The sequence below is a fragment of the Manduca sexta genome, chromosome 5, assembly GCF_014839805.1.
Source record: "Manduca sexta isolate Smith_Timp_Sample1 chromosome 5, JHU_Msex_v1.0, whole genome shotgun sequence".
Taxonomy (NCBI): domain Eukaryota; kingdom Metazoa; phylum Arthropoda; class Insecta; order Lepidoptera; family Sphingidae; genus Manduca; species Manduca sexta.
The window spans coordinates 7,072,575-7,092,136 of record NC_051119.1 but is presented as its reverse complement, the minus strand read 5'-3'; the positions used below and the strand labels follow the sequence as shown (position 1 = coordinate 7,092,136).

Below are 19,562 nucleotides of genomic sequence, written 5' to 3'. Positions count from 1 at the left end.
TTGTAATAGTGATGGCACGAGTATTACTTATGTATGTCAAACTGAATAAATTTAATAACACACAAAAATATTATATTTACAGTTTCTTCAGTTAATATACACATTGAAGGACAAAATGTATTTTAATTTGTACCCTAGACTAGACCAGTTCATGCCATGCGGGGTTGAATACAAAAACTTTTAGAACTTTTTGTACTTTTTAATTAACTTACTAGAGGGCGTTAGATGTCTATTTCTGTATACCGCGTAGCCATAGGGAACGATTTACAGATTAGAATTTTAAAATCAATTGATAGATAATTACTAAGACGGAGGATTTCGCTACTAAATATTTCGCTTTTAAAGCGGACAGGTAGGCTAACTAATTTCCCAAAGTTTCTTTCTAATTTCCCAAAGGTCGTAATTTGGTGGTACCTACAACGAAATATAAAATATAAACGACAATGGGTCCAGACAAAAAATCTCAAATAAAATATGCGAGGGTAACGAAACATCAATTGCAACTGATCTGATCAATTCACTGTATGCGTGACCACAATAGCATAACTTAGTAATGTCGTGTGAAGTGTAATACCGACCAAATGCGAATCGAAATGTATGAAATTACAAAGTTTCCGGTTGTTCGTGCATTTCCATAATGCCATCCAAGTCACATCTATTAAGGCTATTTGCATACATACGGAACTATTACGCGTGCCTCAAATCCACGCTAATGTTGCACCGATGTATGTAATTATTTCGGGCTCGATTTTTAATTAACTTCTAGTCGATTATTACTCAGGGCTTTCTAGGGGGAATGAGTACTATAATGTAGAGATGCTTTGATTATACACATTCTTGCTGGTGTCTACATTTTCCTTCGCGACTGCATAATATATGTAGGTATCTAATGCATATTTGTGTCAGCTAAATATTATATCAACGTTGTTGCAAAACTAAAAGAACTGGATAAGTACGAGTTCGCGCAAAGAGAGTTCCATACGAACTTATAAGTAAGATAATATCCATCTTTCTTTCATATACAGGACTTATACGTAAGTTCAAACTCGACAAACCTAACTTTGCCGTTCGATTTCTAAACACGGTTATTACACCAACTGCAAAAAATAAGTTTGTAATAATAAATTAGCTTTTTTACTAGATGTAAAATACGCCAAATATTCAAATCGCTATTTTGATAACCTGTCCATTAAACAATAGAGATAATAGAAAGCTTTTTTTATATTTTAAGTACGATATTTTTGGGTCTCAAGATTCCTTCAAAAATCCAAACACAAACTTATATTCTTCATATTCGCATTACGACGTGTCAAAAAACGTCTTAATAAGTGGAAAAGTAGATAAAGACCCGCTCTAAAGTGCCACGTTCAGGTTTATATACTTATTTAGCAAGTACCTACCTATTGTATAGGTAAGGTATGATGAATTTAATAATTGTCATCTCTTTCGTCAAGGGTATCTCTCTTCCCTGCATTGGGAGGGGCGAGGTCATTTCTATTTTAGGCAATAAATTGGCGTGGTAAAAAATATTTTAGGAACCCCTGCTATATGGAAAAGCTGTGTTGTATTTAGCTAAATTTATGGAAAATGAAAATGGTTTTTTTTTAATAGAATCAAGATATTATGCAGTGATGACCACCATTATACCGTGTCACATTATAACTATCGGGGCTTAGTATATATTCTGTACTGCTTATATCTCTGTCTACCGCATTGGAAATATAGGATGAAGGTATATAAATTGTTTAATTTCATGATATTTTATTTATTTATGAAGTACTTAATTAATAAATAAGTAATTTTTTTTTTAATATTTGGTTTATTGTGCATTTTTATAAATAACAATAGTGAAACTACATTACATTATTTACATAATTTAAACTAATTTATTATAGCTATAACTAAACGAACGCCTAAAAGCATGAAATAAAATATTTGAATTTACAATTTAAAGGCAAGGAATGTTCAGATTTCAAACGAATGTTACGATTACCAAGATCTATAATTCGAGTTCCAAACTAATTCACACCTAAATGTCTAGTCTAGCTTAATTACCTATTATTCTACAATATCACAGAATCATAATCAAATAATGAATAATATTTTTCAAAGCTGTCCATCTATTTGTAAAACTAAAGATTTTTATGGAATGTTTAATCATCTATAAAATTAATGGGCAATTATGGCAACATTTAAATACTAATCTAATCTCTAATCTGTAATCATCATGGATGATTATGGCGTTCATTTAAAAGAGAAATTATATCCTTATTATATTTTTACATTTCGACTAGAAATTAATAAAGATATTAATTTCCCGCCTTTATTTCAGAACTGGCAGATTCGGAGAAGCAATCGTTGGAGACACCGCTCTGTACTGAACAGTAACTCGCTGGGGAACTTCTGTTGCTATCCTTTTCTTGACTCTGGTATTCTACCATACTGCCGCTGGGTTGTCGTAGAAAATTCTGGAAACCTATAGGCGTTGAAGTAACCATTTTATCGGGCTTCTTTAACAGTTCTTCTATGGAATACGGATTCTTCTTTTTCTCCTTTTCGGTCGGTGTTTTTCGCTCTTGTTCTTCTGTATCTGGTCTGTCCGTGCTATCGTCGCTAGCTTCGACGGATATGTGTTCAGAGTTCTCGGATTTCACTTCATCAGTATTGATCCTGGTCAGTAGATCATTGTGCAAACTTAGGGCGTATGGGGAGAAATTCTTTGAGTCATGGTAAGGCATCATAATTCTCTGCCAGGGGGAAATTGGGTATGGTTTCAGAAGACCCTGGGCTTGCACTTGGTTCGCCAGCAGCCATGATGTGGCAAGTCTTCTGTCGTAGATGTGTGGTTCTGTTGGTTGTGGGGGAGGGACTCTGACTGCCGAATGTGCGAAGTAGGGCGGGTTCTGCTGAGACGTGAGTGGCGCCGGGGGCAATGTCTTGAGAGACATGTAGTCCATCATGTTTGATTGTAGATCCGGTTGTGGGTATGGTTCTGTAATAAAAAAATTGAAGTTATTGACTGAATATATTCTGGTTGAAAATTAAGTTCTAGTAACAAGATTTTAATAAGAAATTCCTATTTAAGTTCTAACAGTAAATTTTTGTCGATATTACATAAACAAGAAGCTCAAACAGACCACTTAAACCCAAAAACCCACAACAGTAACGATTTTGGTGCAGTCGGAACTCAAAAAAAAAATACGGCATAAATCCGGTCACATTTGTTTAAATGACACTCTTTATACCATCAGGTGCAGTAAAGACCCTGGCCAGTATAGAATAATCCACTCACTACACGCCATAGTTTATTCAAATTTATTAATATCACGCATGAACATGCGATGTCATCGAAAACCTTCAATAACCAAACTACTTTCCACAATGGTATTTATGTCTACGAAGGATTTCTCATAACTTCCTCACACCTGTTCGCTGTAGGTGTTCTTCATTAATTTACAACCCGCTAGTTTATTGCTGTTATGTTTAAACATTGATTAATGTATCGTTTATAATTAAATAAACAAATTAGATATTATCTGATTATGTGACAAATAGATTGGATTTTTTAACGGATGTTAATTAATTTCTTTCGTAATAGCTTAACCCATTTCAAATGACATTTTAAGGAGCATTTTTTTAATATGTAGTGTAAGAATATATATCTTCTGAATTAAAAACCTTATTACGCTGGCGAAAAACTAGATAGAGAATTAATTTAAGGATTGTCCTTACATGTTGAATGCAAGACTAAAATTCAAATTACACAAACAATTTGGCAATAACTAAGCTTTCAACAAAAATACAATACACAAGGTTCCTTAAATAAAAATCCAATCGGTACATTTTTATTTCTGTTGTAACTTTAATCTCATCTATTTACAAGTCAAAGTCAAAACATCTAAGTTTATATAAATTTGACTCTACTTTCTTATACTTTTATTCTTTTACTTTATTGCACAGATTATTATTTATTGGTCTGGACTTGTACAACAATTTCAAGATTGAGGTCAAAAGGACAAAATACAGCCATCTTAAATCTACACATATCCTAACCAGGGAATCCCATACTAGGAACAGTAAGTAATTACGCGGAGATTTATTTATGCATCAAAGCCGGTATCAATAAACTATGACGTGGGAGTAATCGAGGCGGAAAACAACTTTTTGCTGAGGGTAATCGAGTGCGCCGGGCACAATGTTATTAATTTCGATTTAATATTGAAATTACCTCGTGACGTCGGCTAATGGGCGGCTGATACGCTCGTGTGGTATTGCCAATTTATTTACTCGTTTAATTTCCTTTTGGATGTGATTTTGACAGACCGGCGCTTATTTACAAATCTCAATTATGGATCAGTGGCGAAGGGAAAAATTTTGAAAACTAACTCGAGAAAAAAAACCTTACCTAACATATCGCGGCCAATTTAACAGGAAACAATAATTAAGACAAACGTAAATAAACCTAAAAGGGAAGCCGATAGGAATCGGTTTGTAAGGACGCTTCGCAACCGTTATGTATACACTCTTCTGAAAGCCTTTCTTTATTCATTTTGTTTTGCAATATCATTAGGATACATACTGCCTAGTTAGGTTTATTTTAGGTATAAAGCGAGGTTTGGATTAGCAAGAAAACTTGCAGAAGACGAGTTCCGTTAGCGATTTATATCGCGTAAAAAATTACGGTAAGCTGACTTCTAAATATTTTGAAGCTTGTACGACTTCGGCGAGATGCATTTATATAGAGTTATTGAAATATTACCGCTAATGTAAACGCATCTGGACGCTCTTGAGCTTGTAGTCATACGATTCAGTCTGGGTAAGGACCACAGTATGTAAGTATCCCATTGGTTTCCGGAATAAGACCCAATTCATATTTTCCCGGGATAAAAAGTAGCCTATACTTAGAAGTAATGTAGCTTTCAATAAGTGAAAAAAAATCAAAATGTGTTTAGTAATTCTGGAAATTATTGCGTTCAAACGAACTCTTTAGTTTTATGTATTAGTACACATATAATTACTGGATATTATGTGACTTTACATGTCTACATTCAGGTTTACTTTTATACGGAGCCAGCAAAGTGACTATTGCACCTGATGGTAAGCGGATTTGTGTTACACTTTTTATAGATTGGTCACTATTTGGTGGAAATGTTCTACTACCAGCCTACAAATACCGTGCCCTGCAGTGGTAAAAAGTAAAATTTTCCGAAAAGGAACCTAACACAACATATATACCTATAATATGCATATGCGTTCTGCAAATCATTCTTATAATAATTAGATTTTACATAAATTTCGAAAGGGAAGCCGGCAGGAATTGGGTTATATATACCCTTCGCCACTGTTGCACTGTACTTCAAGTTATGGGTTGTTTGTATTTTTGGTGAGACTTGATAACTTTAACATAACCAGGAAATTAAAAAACCTACTTTAGAGGCGTCACTTTTGCTGTATTGTTTTGAATTTAACGTCAGTACAAGAAATTAGTTCCACATTTTACTACATAGCAAGGTATTTTCTTGGCATAAAAACAGCTCAATGTTTTATTTACCATGTGCAGCTCTGGATTCCTCGTCACTCCACGCGAGTCCACTGTTCCGTAGAATCCTGTTGACAGAGGACACGGAGGGGATGGAGTGAGGCTCGCACACTCTTGCGCTGAGCAGCCTCTCCCGAATCTCCCAGGCGAACATGCCAGGGTTCTCCTGTTTCAGTCGCAAGATCTTCTTTACTACAGTAGGTGTCGCCACTTGCTGTGGACAAAATGTTTGCAATTAGTGTTTGCTTTATGAAAAGACTTTTTTGTTACAAACGTCGCTAAAACAATGTACGAAGACTCCATCTATTTAAAAACCAGATCAGACCTTTTATAAAGCCAGCTACCATTGGTAGCAAATTACCGGGATTATTTTTTATCCTGCCTGCATGTTATTCCAGGATATGTTTTACCCGTCTGCGAAATCCGTTGTGCGTTTACTTCTAACAAACATCCAAACGTTTTTAAAATTATTATTTTCTAAATATTATAAATATAGTAAGATTCTTAAACCGAATTACACCATTATGGAATAGAGATTATTTGAATTAAGGAATATATAAGCAATAAAAAAGGTAAGTTGTTTTTGTAGGTAGTTTTTTAATCAAAAAATCATCTGTAGATCACAATATTAGCAAAACCTATATAGTTCATACTTACTTAATCATAATTAATGTAAAGCATATAATCAAATTTTAATCAAATTAATAACTATATTCTGATTGAACTCAAAAATAAACCAAAGATATTATTTTGTAAGCATGTCACACAAACTTTACTCAGATTCATCCACTGCGTGATCGAGATATGCGATTGAAATCATTTTTGAAACCGGTCATCAGCCGTGAAGGAAAACCTCATCACAGAGCCTGCATAACAGCTCTCTACTAAATTTAAAAGTTTATGAAATGCATTACATGTGAAAGTCGTTGATTATTTTTACGGGCTTCACTTTTCAAAAGAAAAATATCCTCATTCAAAAATAGAATATTTATTTAAAAAATACTTCAGCCTAAGCAACAATTGGTACAGATAGAGGAAACCTCGTTTCTCAATTGTAAAAAGCATAAACTTTTGTAGACAGCAAATACCATCTGTTAATGACAATTTAATAATGTTCTGCGAAGAATCCGTCATTTACACGCAGCTTACTATGAGCTGTTTTTACAACACGAACCTGTTACTTTTACTGTTGTAGAATTGTGTTTCAGAACTTTAAAGCCGTTAGAAATTATTTTAATAAGAATGAGTTTGATTTAGTACTTGCTGATAATGTTTAGTTTTGGAAAATCTACAAAATATCTTGTTAAAAACACTTAAACTAACTGATGCTCGAAGTGGAATTCGAACTAGAAATTTTCCAGTTTATACGCTGCCATACTAAGCATCATAATAGTTTTTATCACTTCAATGCTTATCATCGAAAAATATACGGAAAACATATATAGCATCACGCCTTAAAGGGGTAAACAGGGATGTAATCACACCCACATTTCGTCAGCAGTTTTAAGTCGCATTTAATAGAGGTGAGCCTATTGCCATATATAGGCACAATTCCAAACTCCAGACAAGCACAAAAACCCATACACGAAATACCTTAAAGAACCATCAGCTCGTCATTCGTTCCGCAACACACGCCGCCGAAGCACTCAAGATAAAAAAATAACACCACATATTTCCCATAGACCCCAATTTCGCATATCAAAAACAGTAGCAGAAAACCCCAATAACATTAGATAAGATTCGTTCTCAACCATCAGAAAAAATTAAACTAGATAGCGTGCGTAGAATCTGATATTTCGATAGAACACTCGACTAACGTTTAATGAGCAAAGCCGGTGGAGTAAGCTAAGTCATTACAACGGACAGCTGGTGTTTCACACGTTTCTCATAACATTATTGCTAACATCGAGTGTAAAGATAGGTGAGTAATGAAAAATTCCAATACTAATAAAGTTGGGTGTTTGTTTTAATAGTAATGTGTTTGTGTCGTGTTTAAAATGGTTTTGTTTTCGGGAAAAACGGTATTAGAAATTGTGTGATGTAGGGTCTAATTGCGTCTCTGTCTTACCTTCTGGGATAATATCATGCGTCATATTAGCAAGCAAAAATTCAAATACGAATAAAGTTCAGTGTTTGTTTTATTTTGAGAAAAACTGCGCTAGAAATTGTCTGATTAGGTTCAAATTAGTTGCGTCTCTGTCTTCCCTTCTGGGATAATATCATGCATTACATAAAGCGAGATTTAGATTAGCAAGAACTTGCATAAGTTAACTTACGCAAGCAATTTTTACCGTATAGACAATCACGACAAGGTGACTTCTGCAAATTTTGAAGATCGCATGACTTGTGGCATGTCGTATGCTTATCGAATTATTTAAATTTTGTTGCAAATGTAAACGTATCTGAAAGTTCTTGCGCAATATATTGCTGCGATAACTCGCTAGTGCTTAATTTTATGTTTAAATCGCTATTATTCATTCACCTACCTAATTCCAGAAAAAGGCACCATTTTTGTAGAAACTAATTCAATATAAAAAATATGTCTCATGTGCTTCCTGTATGTATTTCCGTAAAAAATAATAGGTAATAAAAAAACAACAAAGCAACCGTATAAATAAACAATAACAATAACAAGCACAGAATGATCATAGACAGAGTTTTATAATGCGGGCCAATTTACATGTGTTAAAAACCTCATTATTTCGAGTAGGTATTTGTTCACACATTTGAAAGTGTACAAGTAAATAGACTATACCTCAGTTAATCTTGTGTATTAAAAATAAAAAAACCTATCGTTAACAAAATAGAAAGAAATGTTGAAGTGTTGGTAATGGTTTCTATTTATATGCCTATTTCATGTTGGTCTAAACGCCGTATTAATAGATGCAACGAAGTTTCGCTCTGCAGTGCGATATTTGTTGAGACGCTGTCAAATAAGAACAGCATCTTAAGATCGCCGCCATTTAATGAACAGATGTCAACATCTCGATTGACATCTTAAGTCACAGCGTATAATGAATTTTGGAAGCGAGTTTGTATATTTAATAACACCGACTCAGATGAGAACAAGCTCTTAAATGAAATCTTAAGCTATATTTATGAAATAGTTCAATACAATATTTACTTGATAGGAATTTTGAGGGTAGCTAAAGTCTACCAATCCGCACTGGGCCAGCGTGGTGGACTAAGGACTAAACCCTCTCATTAATACAGGAGGCCTGTGCCCAACAGTGGGACAGTATATAATACAGGGCTGATATTATTATTATTTTTAATGTCTACTTGAGATCGTACTAAGGTGAGATCGATATAAGCCTTAAGATAAAGATTCATTTGCAACTTTCTTAAAGAATCATGGTTTGGCTTGATCAATTGTTTTTATGGTGTCTTAAAGAAACTATTGCTACACTTTGTTTTTAATATTATACATATCAATTATCACGAACACATCGTATTTATAAACGACTGTCAACAAATGGGGACAATTCAAATAGTTAAATCACACTCAGAAATATTTCATAAACTGCTGACAATATAACTTATTCCTATTATGAAAAAAATATTTTAGATAAAATTTACAATTTTAATCCGCAACCTCACACATCACCAACTAAAATAAATTCACAATGAATTATAATATTTAAAAAAGCTATGATTTAATGCATCACGAGATTGCGAATTTGAAATAGGTTATTTTTTTGAGCGCGCCTTAAAATATTGTGACAGCAAAATTTCTAAACGCGTCAATATAATTATACATCATTCAAACGTCCTTCCGATTCAGGGCCGCATTAAGGCAGATGGAGGTCAAAGATCGGTAATTTTTAATAAAAAAAAGATGTATCTATTTTTGTAACGGAGTACGTATGCTCAGAACTTAGAGTTACATTTATTTGTGAAAGCTATTTACTTAGTGTAGGTCACTAATACCATAAAATCTTAGACATTATGAATTTTGGAAGATTCGTAATTAATAAATTTAGTTATCATTATAAACACAACTATTGACTTATATTTGATATTCTAGTTAATTAATTCACAATGACATGTAGAAATAATAAATGCCTTCTCTTCCCAAATAACAATCAAATTAATCAACACAAAATTACTACGCACTAAGGGGCACGTATTACTCTTCGTCAAATCCGACCCTGTTTACCAAACACAATACATGATGGCGCTAAAATCATTCAATACAATATCGATTCCGAATCTAATGTCGTAATTGTAGCTTGCCCGACAAAATTGACACCTCGAGACGCATCCGATCCCGAACCCTGCTATTTACACATTATCTCTGACTGGCTACTTAGAAAACGTATAATTATTAACCGCATGCGTGTTCAAAAAATTTAATGGATTTTCTATGTTCGAATTTCAAAAATTGTTGCTCATTGATTCGATCAAACACATGTTGAAATTGGTGCGATTATACAAAAACGAAGGAACCGTTATTTCTAAATAATTTGAAGTGAAATGATTTTATTTATTATTGTCTTGCTACTGCCATATTTTTAAAAACTTATGGTATATCAGTAAAACAATTATACCTACTTTAGAATTTATAAAAATACAATCTATAGTAAATATTTTTACTTAAGTGATTTAATTCTAACCACACCGCTCGGAGAACACATCTCAAAATGGTCAGGAATTGCATTGGTATAGTTGTAATCCCACCACGCTTTTCAATGTGTGTTGGTTATCAGTCAAATTAGTTTAGGGTCCGTATGATCTTATGTCATTATAATATAGGTACGAAATAAAAACCTACTCTTTTCGAATATATAAAAGTCCAATACAGCAGACATAGCCGTGGGCTACAACTAGTAATAATAGTAAATGAGCGTAGGACAGACGACACGTAATAGTTCCGCTATCCATCATTTACAGTAAAAATTATGATGGAAGGTGATCTTAATGAACAGACTCGGCCCAACCCCTCTGCAACAAGTTATGCATAGCCATTACTCAATAACTATTTAAACCATGTTTAAAAATAAATAATTAATTGCAATAATTACAATTGATTGTATCATAAATCTATTTATGTCATATTCTAGACAGCCAGTAATTCTGAATACATTTAAATACTCATAAAAAATAATAATAATCTCAAAAGCAATTTCAAAATAATTCCATGCGTTCTTATTAAAAAAAAATAATAATGATTCCATATTCAAAGTGGTTCGAATTTAAACGTTCATCTCCGTAATCGTAATCGTGCAATAACATCGCACAACGCAACGGTCCGATAGCATAAGTACAATAGGTTTATATCTGCGTCCAATGCGAACAAAACAACCCGATACACGCAACACAAGTAGCCGGCTACCGCTAACATTCCCTCGACGCGTCACGGAACGCTCCGTTCACTACGCGACGCTTTTTGCCTCACTCCAGCGCATCAATCATACCTTGACAGTTCCAATATAGGTTTTTGCACGCGCCCGCTACGCGATTCGCCGCAAGATGGCAGTAACTGTCCGCACAAACGCGCGTGCGATTAACGTTTCTTATTACGGATTTCTATTAGACTTTCCACCTTCCTGATGGGGTGAAAGATAATTTGCCGGGGCGTGAGACCCGTTAATGACGAATTGATTCGATATTAATTTGAGATGACGTTTCTCCTTAATGCAGTTGCAGGTGCAATGAATCTAGGAGTTGACATGTTTTTTTTTTATGATAAATGGGTCAGCATGCTCACTGAACTCATTAAGAGTGATTCTAGATGGAAACTAGGATGTAATTATGGTCGAGAAAAATTACTAGGTGGGTAAAAAAACGCTTACGACGAGGAAGTTGACGGCAGTTGGCGGAGGTTACTAATTTGTCTTACGATGTTAAATCTTATTGTGTATTTTGTAATATTTACTACGACATTCGCAATTATGTAAACTCAAGATTAATGACAGGATTTAAAAGCAGGTGTGTGTTCGGTAATTAGCAAATACTCTTGACAGTTGACATAATAAATCAATAGATGTCATAATTTGAGGTTATGTTTTGATTGCATCTTTTATTATGTCTTATTTCGAGCTTATGCACTCGCCCGGCATTATATTCTCGCGGGAAGGCTTCCACTAGGCATTTATTTATTGCCATGACATTTTCGTCGGTTCGCTAGTAAATAGCCGTTTGAAAAATCATATCACATTCAAGATCGATTATAGGCCTTTAGATAATTTATAATATTATAAAAGTAATATAAAATGTCGAATGATTAAAAAAAGATTTTCACGGATACTCCTCAATTAAAAATTCATAGCTTGGTTAATAATTAAATCTTTTTATAATTATACTTTAACATTGAATTTTGTAAAACTTAGGAAATTCTTATTTTTGATTAATTATAATTAGTATTAACAAAATAAAAATAAAATCTCTTTATTTTTGTGTTCGAATTAAAAAAAGGTATAAGCAAAATAAAAATATATCATCTAATTTTTTATCTATACTCAAATTTTAAAAAAGGAACGCAAATATTCAACGCCATACAGCCAAACCCAAGCGCATAGAGATCTCAAACGTTTTACGATAAACACTAAAATACAGGCCGTACATAAATAAACCGCGATATAAACACGTCGCCTATATCAAACGGCTAGGTGTTTGGTATGGTATTAATACTAGGATTTTCGCAACTTAAGTCGGATTTGCACCGATAATATTCAGTTTATGGTCGCCCCCTGGATTATATTGTCAATATTATTACTCGCCTCTTAATACCGTAAAGCTGGTTCATAAAACATATTGGAAATTATATTCTATATCGGGGCTGGAGTTGAGAACGCGGCGGGGGCGTATTGTTATCTTATTACGGTAGATAGAGCATTGTCTAAACCGTGTTGACAAATAGAATAGGTATGAATACATTTTAAAAAGATTTCTACTGCGTTTTCTATTGGTAAAATTATTTATGCTAAAATATTTATTTTACCTAATGTTTTTGTAGTGAGGTATTTGGTCAGTAATAAATAAAAAGTGTTGGGCAAAAAAGAAAGATGTATAACGATTTATCAATTTATTTTATAGGGTTTAATTTTGTCAAACATTTTAATAGTAATTTGTTATAATAATAATGTATTATATGTATTACGTAACAATGAGGTGTGATATAATTTAAATCGATGAATAATTAAAGTCTAAGTACACACCGCTGGGACCTATGGCCCCCACGCGATCTCATTACGCCCCTGTTGCGTCATCCATTATATTGTTCTACATAGAAATGCTTGGTTTTGAACGACTACCAATCCTATTTAAATGTTTTTTATTTGTATTAACTATGATAGCACTATTGGCTGTATTAAGCTAGCATACAATGTATAAAAAAGAGAACTAAAGCCTGAACTTGGAGACTTTTAAAAAAGTTCAATCTAGATATACGGTATGGCAGCGCTCTGAGGTCCTGGGTTCGAATCCCGGGTCGGGCAAAGTGATATTTGGGTTTCTCTGCTCAGTATCAACCCGGAGTCTGGGATTTGTGCCCGATAGTGCGATAGGCTCGCCCCGTATCACATCATGGGGCGGAACACACTTGGCAAAAGCTGGGTGCCCTGGTTACGCCTCTGCATACCCCTCCGGGGATAAATGCGTTATGTGTGTCAGTGTAAATGTACATACAGGTTGGATTTTTGAAATGGAGCGGCAATGGCAGCTTAACCCCGTAGCTACTAGAAAACTTTCTTAGGATACTAATCTTAATTTTTAAAGACATTAATATCTGCATTCACAGATTTTGCAAATACGTACAGTCAGCAAGAAACTTGGTAAATTATGGAAAAACTGTTTGATGACAATTGATCCTGTTGCTTATGGCTCTTTGGACTATTAGAGGTTTCAATACTTTAGAGATCAGAAGTTAAAAAACTTTAATCATACATTTTTGGAAATGAGTCGCATTTCGTATTCTTTTAAAAATAACAAAAAATTATGTAATTGTCTACTCTTGTCAGCAGATAATTTGTTCTGCATGTAGGTCGTAAGGTGAGCCTAAATTCTTCATCAGATTTCAACCTTCTTCACGATTGTGAATGATCAGACAAGCAACGCAACTTACACGGGTTACAATTTGGGTTCAATTAGTAAAAAAAAAATTACAGAAGCTTTGTTGTTATTTGTTACTATTTCTAGATGTGTTATATTTATGAGATTTGCTCGTTTCGAAATTGCATATTTAATTATAATTTTGAGTTGGTGTTGCTCACTTCGCTTTGAAAATTCTTTCCCGCTACAAAAGTTCCTTAATTACTTTTACTGGTGATAGGATATATTTTATATCCACACGGATAGCGACCACCGTACACAAGGTGTTAAAACCCGCCATAGTGGCCCGCGTAAATACGTCGCGTTTCGGAATCAGCGTGTGAAAATCCGGTACCAAGAGGCCGGCATAATTGTGTCAACTGGCCAGGGGTAATCATCACGTCAGTCGACAATCTATAGAAACCCACTCCACTTACCATCAGGTGCCGTGGGGTCACTTGTCCGTGCACCTATTATAAAAATCTAATGTTAAGCTAGATTTGCGAGTCTAACAATATATGTCGCAATATCCAGATTCGTTTAACTTAGCCACAATATTTCAATAGTTTTATATAAATGCGACTTGCCGAATACTTCAAAATTTGCCAAAGTAACATTTTCGTGATTGTGTGCGTAGTAAATGCCTCTGGAAGTCAACCTCTGCAAGTATTCTTACTAATAAAAATAATGATTTTCCATAATCGTCGAATAATTTCACTCAATAGACATATTATGCTTCTAATATCGATAGAGCGAATCGAATTCTCTGTTTATCTCAAAAAGGTCAGTTTCTAAATCAATTGATCGAGTTCATTTTTGTTTCCTATTTCGATATTCAAATCAGAATACTAAGAAAAAGTAAAAGGCGCCATTTTTAACTTGGTCAATGGGTGTTATTATATTAAATCACTTTTCTGTTTCTAAATTGCATTGCTGTCTACCCATTAATCAATATCTATAGCGAGTCGATAATAAATTTACTAGAACGATCAAAAGCATTCGATTCGAAATGAAATTGTGAATTCCCAAGTGGGTTTGCGTAAATAAGTTATGATACTGAGTTATGGAATTTTATGATCTATGGTTGTAATATTATGGTTTAAAACATTTTAAAATTCTAAAAGTTTGTCAGTTATGTTTGAAACCATAGATCTCGTGCAGTAAATGCCGTTTAAATTTCGATCGCACTTTAATTTACGAATAGAAAAAGAAAGCATGAATGATGTCAAATCTTTACCTAATCATTTTAATTCCTACATACTCCTACTCTCTCATTTATAAGTTCAATAAACCGCATCATAGCACCATCATTGAAAATTAAAACAAATGTGCATTAAAGGCACCGAAGACTTACATGTTATTCTTATGAATAATTATTATTTGCAACATAATAATTGCTTCAGGTCATGCCAAAATGACAATATTGAGCCTTTCACTATAAAATTAATTAAACATAACCTAAAAACCTTTTTCGTACGAATAAAAAAAAACAACTAATAGACAACGAAACGTCAATCGAACACGGCGTTCCAGATTTAAACGCCGTGTGTAATGTATTTTTTCGTACACAATCGTACATGGAATCGGTGTGGTAATTTGTAAGAATAATGGCTCGATTGGTCAGCCATGGGAGCGGTGGGCACCTGTCAACCGCTGTCAACATATCGCGGCTGTTATCTGTAATAACCAATGTGGGAAGACACGGGAATTTTGACAATCGGTTTTCAAAAATGGAATTAGGTTTTTATGTTGTGACCTAGTGCCATGATGATATTTATAGTAAAGACAAGATATTGTAGAATATAATGTGAATGAATTTTTAGTCATTGTATTTGCCTATACATTATTTAAAATATTATAATTAAGTGCATATAATATTTTGAGAAAGGGCACTGAAATATGACTGTATAGTTGAGTGGTAGAGTGTGGTAGCGTCAGACTGTGGTTAATTTTCCTGAGAAATGTCTAATACAACTAAGATACCATTATCTGGGTACCATTATCACAGAAAAACCGAGGTTATATGTTGCATTTCATACAACGTAGATTTCCTAAAATCTCTTAATCCATCATCCTTACATAAAAGATCCGCAAAGCATACACGCCTCTGGCATTGTAAGTGTTCATTAACTAGCATTCTATATAAAGGTTAAATGCAGTCATTTTCCATTTTTAAAAATCTTTACTCAATTTCCGAACGCAAAGCGCAACTTCATTAATATAAATAATCTGGCATCGATGTTACCAGTTCAATTAAAACCACGATCGCGCTGTAATGTGTGGCCAGCGCTGAATATTTAATGTCACCAGGTTATATTGTTTGACAAAGCTGTTAATGTCAGTTTGGCATGTCATTCTGGCGTGGCCATGTCAGTGATGGTTATCAAGTATTTTTTCAATAATATACAATTATTTAAATTCATGGAAAATCGATTTGATTATGTTATTACTTTTTGATTTAGTCGACTAATGCGACTTCGATGCTTTCCTTGCAATCATGATTAACCCGTAAACGTTTATGACTGGATATTGTAAGATAAAATGTTCTAATAGTGTGTCCTTAGTATCAAATGAATACTACCAATGACATTGTTTCGTGTGTTAATTTAAATAAAGAACTACATCATCTTTTATTTAACCTTCAATTCGCAATATACACCTTATTTAGCCAGACACTGTCACAATAAGAATGCATCTTGCAAAACAAAAGAAAAACGAATCAAAAATTTCCCAACCACGCATAAAGATCATCAAGATAAAACGCACAGGTAAAAACATGAACCCTCCACATTAACATGTTATTATGTCGCACGTTGGGGTCGAATCTACCCGGTTTAATTGTACTAAAGTAGGGTTACTTCTGTTTGTAATGTGGATGTCCGTTTGAACACGTTCTATAATCGACATTCATTAATTAATGTTGATTTTTATCGGTCAGCATTTATTTTAAAGTGTAATTGGTTTAAAAATGTGTTAAGTTTTTGCGTATAACTAAACGTAAGGGTTAATACGATAATATAAAATAAAGATCGAGAGAGTAGAGATAATAAAAGATGTTGTATGGAAATTGGTAAAAGAGGAAAATACTAAAAAATATTTTTTATACAATTGCATAGAAACGTGAAAGTTGCTCGCTTAGTGGTAAGTTCCACTCTTGCCTATTACATATATTTATACACATATAGTATGTATACGAGTGGCCCTGACAGAATCGTCCTGCCTTAAAAAGGAGATATAGCGGATCCAATTGTAAAACTAGTCTATTCAAGAACCCACCCGAAAACATATAAAAAAAAATATGGCCAAATTCACGTTCATCAAACAAGCCAAGTTAAAATAAGTATTCGTTAAGTTTTCTATAAAATTATAATATAAAAACCGCGATAAAATACGCAAAATAATTTTATTTTAACATTAAAAACTTTTTCAAACAATGCAATAAAATTCCTAAACTCTATTACGCACGTCTTACTTGATCAAACACTTCAGGGCCCTTATTCTGTATGATAGTGTAAACACGTAACGCGGCCGTGTCATGTTATCTTCGAGAAATGTGCGTGGAATGGTATTCTGTAAGCCAAATGTCTATAATCCTAAACATGATGCGTTGTGTTGCGTACTTGTTACACTGTCAAAATAACGTGCGCGATAGAGAATAAGGCCCCAGTAGTTTTTAGATGCTAAGACATCTTTATACAGGCCGTCGGGGTCAAAAGTCGCATCCAACATTCAATTATCCGCGGATATCTCACCGTAACCGCGCACAATGTTACCGATCGCAATAAACGTCGGTATTTTCGCAACTGCATGCCAACCTTCTAATTGGTTGTAAACAAAGGAGTATGGATATGCAAGGTGAAATTTATTGATATGTGTACAGGCTTTGTTTGTGATCGTGTGTGGAATAATTAAACTATCTATATTTTATTCCGGTTCTTAATATTTACTGAGAAACATTTAAACTGTTATATATTGTTTAATAATTGAACTACCTAAAAAAACGCATTTAATATTTACTGACGAAAATTTAAACTGTAAACATAGTTTTATTGTATATATAAGTGGTGATAGCCTAGTTGGGAATGGAACGGGTTGCAGGGACAAATAACCTCTTCAAAACTCAAGGACCTCAGACTTTTCTAAAGTTAAGTGTAGTTTTTGTGAATTATCGCTTGCTTTAACGGTGAAGGAAAACATTGTGAGGAAACCTACGTATGTGAAGTCTGCTAATCCGCACTAGGCCAGCGTGGTGGACTAACGCCTATTCCCTCTCAATAGTAGAGATGGCCCGTGTACAATAGTAGGACTGTATATAGTACAATGCTGATATTATATATCCATTATGTGCTTCTAGAATATTCTATTGAATAGCATTCATCGTATACTTTCCTAGAGAAAATCATTTAGTAGCTAGTTTTAATTTGTCACCGAGTCATCTAGTTGGGTAAAGTAAATATTTGGTTTCAAAACCCCAAAATGATTTATTGAAAGCTAGACTATTAATCTATACTAATATAAGGAGGAAAGTTTTCTTGTTTGTAAGGGCTACCTCTGGAACTACTAAAACGAATTTGAAATTATTTTCACTAATAGGAAACTACATCACTCTAGAGAAAAACTTTTTCACGCGGGCGGAGTTTCGAACAAAAGCTAGTAAATCATAAATAAGACGCCTTATACTTTATTTCGATAACTCTTACCTATTCCAGAAAGATTTAAACATAGACTTAGCCTCATTGTAGCCCTCTGGCGGTAAAACGGAGTGGAATTTAAAGACATTTGAATCAAATCCGTAAGAATTCACAGCTGTTCTATTAGCTGTGAATTCTTACGAAGTACTACCAAGTACTGGATTAAGTTCTAATATTATTATTAGTGTAAGTTGATCTGAATAAAAGGCTATATTATTATTATTAATCAAATTATTGAATACGAAAATTGAACTATATCTGAACTTAAATTTTTGTTATTAATGTGTAACAGAATTATTCTTTGCAGATTACAATGCGGTAATAATTTTTGATACAAATTTTATTCCATCAGTCCCTGAGTCTTTAAAACATTGCGTCGGAAACTCCAAGATGAACAAATAAACCAGAATTACGTTCAAATTCAGTGTGAAAGTAGTGTTTAACAATACGCCGCCCATAAAGTGGTCGTGAAGCCACTAATTACAACCATTTGGTCGTAAATAGTGGTCATCGATCATAAACCACATAACTTTTGGTCGTAAACGCATGAGATGCGTTCCGTCGGATTCATGCAAATATCGTGATGTGTTTTTATGTCTTGTATTTTTGATTAGGGTTATCCTTGATAGTATAGGACAGTTTTACTCGCAACCCTCCCCCCCCCCGTCCCCCCTGCTTAGATCAGAGTCATGCAAATATTGTGTAGTTTCCTTTTCTGTTAAATTAGTTTTAACGATATATTTGGCCTGGCATGATCTTGTAGATTAAAAGCCTCTAAGCTTTTACATTAAATAAAGATTTTAAAAAATATTGTGATTACGTATTTTTATATTTGTCTTACATTTATAATTAGGGTTGACCTATCAAAATAGAGTTTCGCTTGCAACTTCGCCTGTTAAGAATTCTTATGCTAGGAAATAATCTGTATCATCAAGAGATAATGCTGTTTCTTATTAATAAGAAAATTTAAGCACTATCAACATCCCTTAGAGAACCTAATATTAAGCAAGAGAAACTTACACAAAATGTTGTAAACAGGGAATCAAATCTTTTGATTCCTTATACTCGGCCACTAGACTACGAAAGCGATATCTATAAAATTAGCCGGCTTGGAGCCGTTACTAGCCTTTCTACAATCGTTAACGCTAACATTATGTATGAGAATGACATGTCTTAACGATAAACTTATCGATAAAATATCATTCCCATCAGTGGCTAAAGGTCCATATAACCAGATTCCTACCGGCTTCCCTTTCCTAATTTATGTAAAAACTAATTATCATCAAATTCTAGACCGCATT

General features: G+C 33.9%; 1 protein-coding gene across 1 annotated transcript in view; it reads right to left on the bottom strand.

The window, feature by feature from the left end:
• Nucleotides 1–1,836: 1,836 nt before the first annotated feature.
• The window catches only part of LOC115450250, a 72,160-nt gene continuing 54,434 nt past the window's right edge, over nt 1,837–19,562 (bottom strand). Inside the window, exons 4-5 of the mRNA XM_030178252.2 lie at nt 5,552–5,753; nt 1,837–2,992 (exon numbers count right to left, since the gene is read on the bottom strand). Coding sequence (XP_030034112.2) covers nt 2,310–2,992; nt 5,552–5,753 — 885 coding nt within the window. The 3' untranslated portion in view covers nt 1,837–2,309. The remainder of the gene's footprint in view (nt 2,993–5,551; nt 5,754–19,562) is intronic.